This window comes from Schistosoma haematobium, chromosome 7, assembly GCF_000699445.3.
Source record: "Schistosoma haematobium chromosome 7, whole genome shotgun sequence".
Classification (NCBI taxonomy): Eukaryota; Metazoa; Platyhelminthes; class Trematoda; order Strigeidida; family Schistosomatidae; genus Schistosoma; species Schistosoma haematobium.
Genome location: NC_067202.1, coordinates 14981783 through 14990452, shown reverse-complemented (window position 1 = coordinate 14990452; position 8670 = coordinate 14981783). Strand labels below are relative to the sequence as shown.

The 8670-nt window shown below is 35.7% G+C and overlaps 1 protein-coding gene across 1 annotated transcript; it reads right to left on the bottom strand.

Annotated features, from left to right (window-relative positions):
• Positions 1 to 1889: 1889 nt before the first annotated feature.
• On the bottom strand, positions 1890 to 7317 carry AQP3_1 (Aquaporin-3). Its single transcript, XM_051218080.1, has 2 exons — positions 6326 to 7317; positions 1890 to 3242 (listed from the first exon to the last, which is right to left on the bottom strand). The coding sequence occupies exons 1-2, from the start codon at positions 7032 to 7034 to the stop codon at positions 3037 to 3039; spliced, it is 915 nt and encodes a 304-aa protein (XP_051064515.1). The 5' UTR covers positions 7035 to 7317; the 3' UTR covers positions 1890 to 3036.
• Positions 7318 to 8670: the final 1353 nt, after the last annotated feature.

Here is an 8670-nt window from a genome sequence, read left to right as displayed (position 1 = left end):
TGGGAACACTATTCACTTCATTATGTGCCTACAAGTCATGATTGATTTGATCTGAGAAAATCAGTGTATCAGTACACAGATCGTCATCTATTGTTTTGTGTTAAATAATTCTACATCTATTCTTCTTATAGTTGATATCAAATTTTCATGTTTAACTGGCATTCATGAGTGGTACAGTATCAAGTAATATCTTACTGTATTGATTTTGTTACCGAACAATCCACTCAGTGAAATTCACTCCCACTAGACTCGTTGACAAGTTGTCTTCATGACAACAAATGTGAATTAAATAGGAAACTTACTAATTCTTGCCGCTTCAACAAATTAGACTAGAATATCAAAGGTTTGTGCAATTCACAGTGGTCATCTTATACACTTAATAAACATGTTCATGTGTGTTAACCAGCAATATTTTTAATGAACGTAAAGCAGTTTTACTGTCTGAATGCTTTCCCAGTTTGTTTTTCACAATCCCATACTGACGATTATTATAAGCTCAATTGTGACTAGTTTCAAGTGGAAATTCTTGGAATCTGTAATCAATGAAATCTACCAGTGTCGTGTTTGGAACAGTTACTCACTGAAGACAATGAAAACAGTTTTTCAATATCGTTGATTGATTGAAGTTCGATTGGTATACGATTAGATTCCAGCTCTGTGGTCTAAAGGTGCTGAGTTTACTGAGGAGTCTCATACTAGGACAAAACGGCCATCAACAAAAAAATTCAGTGCTTTCAGGTTTTCAGGGGTTATCTTCCTTACATTGGTTCGTGATTTTAATAAAATTCAACAATCTCCACATCCTCATAATTACAGTTACTTAATAATTTCATGAATAATCTGACCAACTAAATCTTTCTAACAGATACAACAGTCTACAATTTGTACTATTAAATTAAAGTATGATTTAAAGTCCTGGTGTGGTGTGTACTAATAATGTCGATAGATATAAGTAGTATGTATCATCAATTTAATGTGAAATACCTGGTGGCAGAAGGTTAAGAAGAGAGAGAAGAAAAGAGAACGAGAACCAAGAATGAATGGTATGGAAACGAAAGAACAATGAAGTCTGAGACAATCAATTGACATTTTACAAATGAAGTATTCACAGTATAATTCTTACATTTAACAAAGAGATTCTGTAATGTATTCAAATACATTCGATTGTTCCCACTCGTTTTATCGTTCACTATTCTGTGATATAGAAAACTGTATTTAGTAATTCGACTTGCTTACACATAATCAACTAAAACTCTAAAGCCAATTATCCATCAAATGTAAAAGACGGTTACATAGTTTGTTACTAGGGTTTCCCCATGTAAACATAAATCACTTAATAGTAAGAAAAAATTGTTACTTGGGAAAGAAATACTAATTATTCATTCTATTCTACTCTTTCTACTCTCTAAACCATATGTTTAATACTTCATTTGTACATCCTTCATTATTTATTATAAACTTTATTATCAGTATAGTGGTTGTGGAGATTGCTAAGTTTTTGATTGAGATCATGAACCGATTGATATTAGACCACCGTTGAAAACCTGGAAGCAATGGACGGCCGTTTCGTGCTATTGTGGAACTCCTCAGCAGTGCGCATCCACGATACCGCTCGCGGGATTCCAACCCAGGACCTTCAGTCTCGTGAGCGGACGCTTAACCTACTGAACCACTGAGCCGACATCCAATGGTGTTAATGTCTAACCTCAACTAATCCACGAAATTACGCGACCATTTTCCATTGTACTGAGGTAGACACCTGTTTCTACCAGACACGGGTTAGTGTTATGTATTACTGATGTCGACATAAGTAGCATACGCTACAATATTACAAGTGAAGATAGTTAACTTTAAACTATAGTTTCTAAGTATAATGAATCTATTGAAATGGGATCTTATGTGAATCATTAAATTTCTACACAAACTACTAAATGGAATTATAGTTTATTTCAAGAAACCTGAACGTGTGGTTATTGATCATTTGAATTGTGGAGGGTGAACAATCATACAAGAAGCTTGTGCTAACAAGTTATAATGAAACCACCGCTTTAATTGACTTTACACTATGTAACCTTTGTTGAGATATTATGTAGTTGGAGGCAGTTGGAGAATACTTGAATTCACCTACGTTTCGTGTTAGATGATATTCATCAATTGTCTGAGAGTTTTAAGCCATCTTAATCAGTTTCACAGTGTCAGACGTTGTTACTTCAGCTATTAAACAAATGGTCTCAAGAATTGTTCACCAAAAATTAATCGTTGAGTAGTGACCAATTCCATGTTTATTTAGTACTTGGTGCAGACCGAATCCGATGGATTCACTTTCAGTTAGTTGATCATTCTATCATTATTCTATCCACAGCATCAATGAATGCTATGAGTACTCTATTCACTCGACTAGTCACACCTGTTCATTTCAAATAATCTACAAAATTAATCTTAATGAGGAGAGCGATTTATGAGTTGAACAATTGTTTGTATTTCTCAAACACTTCACAATTCTCTAATTGGTAATCTGTGAACGTTCTACCACATTGTGTAACAAAACACACTGTCGATCTACACTGATCCGAGTTGTCAGTTTAGTGGTAAACGGAATTCGGTATAAAGTGAGAATGCACAAGATTGATTAAAGCAATATTACATTCCTGATTACGTCCACTGAGATGTTAACGTGTTCCATGTGCCGAATGTTCTGAGATAGAGTGTTTCGATAAGACTACCGAAAAACAACAAACAAATACTTTCATCAGTGAACTTAACAAATTGTGTATTTTCGATTTTATTGAGAACATGAATTGTGTATTTGCATATCTTGCATTTTGGCATAGATGGTAACATCGAATGATCAAGTGATCTGAATGAAATGTGAATCAACAGACTATTTTACAATGTTAAATATTTAAAAAATCTGAATGATGAAAACAATGAGAATGGTTGTTATGCATCAACGATAATAAAAGTGTGTGTTTGTGTTTGCGTGTGTGTGAGTGTTAGAGTAAAAGGAGTGGGAGGAATGTTTCTGGTTGTCAACGATTACGGTGATGCAGACGCCATCAACTTCTTACTATCGCGTTGTGATTCTTCATAATCATAGTCCACAACGAAGTCGGATTTCCTATCCAGATGTATACCGATAGTCAATTCGTATAAGACTGCACCGATCACAGCACCAATATACGGTCCAGCTATTGGTATCCAGAAGAAGTAGTTTCCTCCACTGAATGCTTGGTTACCCCAACCTAAACATGTGATATGAAACAGTGTATAGTAAAGTAAGAATATGTGGATAGGTTACAAACTGAGTGTAATGCATATTGATCGTCATGTTATTCACTGATTATATTGAAAATATTTGGATACGAACTGTAGTAATTCTATGCAAGAGATGATTAGATGAATGTAAGTAGTAGTAGTAGTAGTAGTAGTAGTAGTAGTAGTAGTAGTAGTAGTAGTAGTAGTAATAGTAGTAGTGTTTGTAATAGAAAAGAAGTTATGTTCAGTAGTTCACGACAGAAGTGACATCACTACGTTCAGTTTTATGTAAGCATGCACGATAATCAAGGCAAATGGAAGTTATCTATCATCCATACATTTGTGTGATTTTATCGACATTTAAGAAACCTAATTGAATGACTTTTTCGAATCATGTTAGAATCCATTATCAAAATTATGAGATCACATTATTCCTTCCTCTGATCGATTTCCACTCTCGTCTACAATGACATTTGATCGTGAATTCCCACTACACACATCAACATAATTTTACCCAATACACTGTATCTCAATTCCAATGAAATGACCTATGTGAGACACTGCAAAATGTTCGACCGTATGAATATAGGACACATTCATCGTCAACCTGTCACTCAACTTTGCACCACCAATATTCTCTCTCATATTTTACAGTTGATTGACCATTTTCGATTTCACAGATTGAAATCATGAGTCAGTTGAAGCTAGACAATCATGGGGAACCTGAAAGCACTGGACGGCCGTTTCGTTCTAGTATGGGACTCCTCAGCAGTGCGCATCCACGATCCCGCACCCCCCGAGATTCGAACTCAGGACCTACTGGTTTCGTGCGCGGGCAATCAACCACTAGACCACTGAGCCGGCCGGCCACCATCGGTGTTAATGTCTAACTTCAACCAATTCACGAAGTTGCGCCACCTTACACAATTGTCTTCAATGAGCTGATATCTAACAAAAGACCAGTGGAGTTCAACCAGGTCAACTGACTCAGGATTTCAATCTGTTAAATTTCTAAAATCTCCACAAACCCCTTCTGATATTTTTGATTTGTTGTAGGCTGGTAATTTGTGCACATGAATGATCACAGAATTTCTTAATCTGAATAGCCTGAGATGATACGAGTAACATGTGTGATCATCCGATTTTCTTATTGACACATTGTGAATGGATGAGAATGATGTATGGTGTTTAGATCGTTCAGTGTATACATCGGTATCATTGTTCATTTAGACAGTGTTGATGTTATGATTAGGCATTCAGAAACTGCATAATAGTATTGAATTTGTGAGAGTGTTACTTCACAATTATCTCTCATAGACGAGTTCTTTCTATCAATCCATCTACGATTTGTGTGATGAGTGTGATGATGAAATGACTGAGTGAACGTCGTGATTCTCTAGTGATTTGCGAGTATTGTGTTACTGTCGAAAGTGTGAATAGTGATGATTGTGGGTAATATTGATTGAATAGAGTTGAACCAAACTAAACCCAACTGAAATGAAGTGAATTGGACCTTAATGGACCAAAGTGAACGTGCAAGACAATTTGATTGTTGAATGAAGTCTCACTTTTTTTTATTTTTAATATTCGTAATACTGTTTGTAATATAATAAGTTTTGGTATTAATAGTGGTATTATTATTAATGGTGATAGGCCGATCAACTTGTTTCATAATCCAGTCACATTGTATCAAAGTGTTTGGTCTGAGTAAATGGATGAGTTAGGCACAATCTCGTACATCGTTTATCAATGACCTACATCATTCCCGATTTCAACATAACACCAACTCGAAAATACCGGGGTTATTGAAAATATGCTACATCAGTGGAATATGTCATGCATGTTTCCCTCGAGTGTGCCAGTGCATTTGTTATCATTCAACACCATTAGAGATTACTACCATAAGTATAGATATTTGTGTATGATATTTTCAAAGATGTAATCTGACCGTAAGTACGAACATGAACCACTCAGTTAGATGGTCCACATAATTTCCCCTTCATGTTACAATAGAATTCCTGTTTGAACTGTGGCAAATGATGATTACAGTGGATTTGAGGCTACGAACTAACTAACTAACGAGAATGCTTATTGTGATGACGTTAAATGTGGCTGATGATGGTGATCATCATCATCATCATCATCATCATCATCATCAGTTAATTTGACAGACACTCTCATCGAACACATTGTAGATGATTTAAATTTATAAGATTTCTAATCATGTGGTAAACTGAATCAGTGTCAGTGTGTATCTGATGATCACTGAAATAAACTCATCTCTCTAAATGCTATCGGATCAAAATGGTAAATCACAGTGTAGAGTGATTTAGAGACATTGTAAATATTTTAGGTATGTACTGACAATGTGACTGAGAACGACAAAGTGAGTTTCCTAATCAAATCACCGAATACATATCATATTGTGACATTGATAGAATCTACTTGGTGCAAACAACCATCATTATTTCGATCAAATTCGGCAAAATTGTGTCTGGATTTAGACTGTCAAAATAGTGAATGGTGACGAATGTGGATAAGATTGATTAAAGAGAGTTGAACCAAACTAAACCTATTTGAAATAAAGTGAACATACACTACATGTAGAGTTACTTCCCCTGTTGATGTTTTGTAATAATGTGTTACAAACAAATCTACTCACTGTCAAGTACATGAATGGATGTTGCAATAATATGAGAATTACTATCGTAAGAACGAATGTTCTAGTGGAGTTATGTGATGTGAGTGTGATGGTGTTGAATAACTTTAACAAAATTATGAACATTAAATCTGATTCAATTCCCAATGATAACGAAAATCAGTTTTGTTTGAACGTAGACCAAAACTGAAATTATTCTATCTTAGTGTAGTCAGTGATTGAGGCAATCAATTGTCAGTCGGTCAGTCAGTCAGTCAGTGAGTCAATCGGTCGATTTGTGAAGTGATATCATCATAGTTTCAGATATGTTTATGGAAGAAGTAAAGTGTGAGTCTACTCATGCAACCGTTAGTACTCGTTAGTGAGAATTGAGAGCAAGCGAATAGTATGAATGGGAAATGGACAACTTACCGAATATAAATATCATGAGTCTGGGTCCCAAATCACGAGCTGGATTTAGAGCAGCTCCAGCATTCAATGCGAAACAACCAACAATAGCGTAGACCATAAACGCCAAATGTAGTGGGTGTAAGTAGTCAGGAAGTTTCCATCCATTTGGATCGGTGATGGCGAACGCTCCTGCTGTCAACAATGCAGTGCCGAGAATTTGATCGAGAAAGCATGTGAGGTGAGATGCCGATGGATTAGTGACGAATATACCACCTGTAGAATTCACCAACAACTTCCCATTATCATGCAATTTGGCATATTCAGTGATTTTTTCACGATATAAGGCGAAGACAACCAATGAACCGAGGAAAGCACCGAGTATTTGAAAGAATGTATAAAACGGTATTCGACGGAATGGCAGTTTACCGACGACTGCAGCTGCCAGAGTTACGGCTGGATTACAGTGTCCAGAACCACACTGTCCTGAGAACATTACTGCCATGTACACTGCGAAACCCCATCCCATACTGATTGAAATGAATGTTCCATGAGCATGTTTGCCATGATCACCCAGGATCACTTGTGCTAGCACACCACTACCGAAGATCATCAAAATGACTGAACCCATGAATTCGCCTAAACATGCACGCACCAATGGACTTGAAGTCAATCGTAGACGATCAGCGATAATATGCTGTTTGTTGGCATATTTCTCTGCACATGAAGTCATATTTCTTCTACGACAGGCTTTTCGATAACTGCGTGTCGATTGAATTGTTACTGCCAGAATTATTTATCAATGCAAATTGTCTCTCTCTATCGTGTTCGGTTATCTCACTGACAATTAACTGTATGATATACGTGTGTGCGTGTGTGTGTGTGTGTTGATCACTGACCGTAGATTGTGTTGTTATGACCGTGTTTATTTTGATATTGAATGAATCTGTGAGATAAGCAGAAAATAGTCGGAGTGAATTAGAGATTGATTGTGTATAATGTGTTTCAGATGGCGAAATAGGTAATCTATACACACTGCATCTTTTATATTGTTTTTCTTCTTACTCAGTCACGCACGCACACACACACACACACATGCATATCCATTCATGAACATACATTATTGGAAGCATTCGCCTGCACGTACACACACACACTCACACACTCACATGTGGATTCGTAATAATTAGTTTCCATGATAGCATTCACAGAAAGCAACATACTTGATGTGTCAATCAAAAGATTGATGGATTGATTTGCCTCCATGTAATTCATGTTTGAGTGTATTGTTCTTAAGCAATAGAAATAAGAGTAGTAGTAGTAGTAGTAGTAGTAGTAGTAGTAGTAGTAGTAGTAGTAGTAGTAGTAGTAGTAGTAGTAGTAGTAGTAGTAGTAGAAGTAGTAGTATTGGTGAAATTTCTATCGATATATGCAAGTAATGAACTCATATCTGTTTGATTGTCTGTCTATCTGTTTGTTTACTTTTTGGAGAGAAGACTATTTCACTCCTGTTTTTCAATGTTAATATATTTCTTATGTGATCACTGGTTATCGAGTAAGTCACTTTAGTATCTGGAGAATTTGTTGACATGTTTCACAAGATCTCACAAATTCCTATCAACAACTCATTTTAGTTACATTCAATTAACAAACTGTAAATGTTTTATTATTCATTGTAATACTACAGTAGTTAATCCATCAACACTGTTTCTCAGAATATTCCTTCATGTGTGTTGATGAGTAGTAGTAGTGTAGTGAATGAGAGCACAAGTGGGTACAGTGGAATGTATTTGAATACACATATTACAGAATATCTTAATAAAGTGTGAGAACCATGCAGTAAATACTTCATTTGTAAAATATCAATCGATTGTTTCAGACTTTGTTGTTCCTTCGTCTCCATACCAATTACTCTCTGTTCTCGTTCTCTTCTCCTAGTTTTCCTCAACCTTATTCTGACAAGCATTCAACTTTCCATTGGTGATATACACTACTTGTAGCTGTCGACATCAGTAGCACACACCATATAAGGAATACTTTATTTATTTTTATGCAATTACTGACTAGTTAACGAACCATCTAACAGTTCATCATCGTCATCATCGTCATCATCATCATCATCATCATCAATTTTAGTAAATACTGTAAGATATTTTGTTGTTATTACAAAAATATGAATGTGAAGTTTGTTTGTAGTTCACATCGTACAGCATTCCTATATCATTTGATGCCTCAATGGGTCCGTGCTGTCAGGTTATTTGAAGGAATATGTTGAAACTTCAATATGAATCTCAGTAAGTCTTTTGTATAAGTATGTCAATAGTCTCAATGAGCTGGTGATAGGTACAGTTATAAATGATGTTTATTTA

What these genes read in the sequence shown, in the direction of transcription:
- AQP3_1 (XM_051218080.1), bottom strand. Translation starts at nt 7,034, where the DNA reads ATGACTTCATGTGCAGAGAAATATGCCAACAAACAGCATATTATCGCT. An exon ending in ACTCATGATATTTATATTCG is followed by an intron (nt 3,243 to 6,325) that starts GTAAGTTGTCCA and finishes TCACATGTTTAG; the next exon opens with GTTGGGGTAACCAAGCATTC.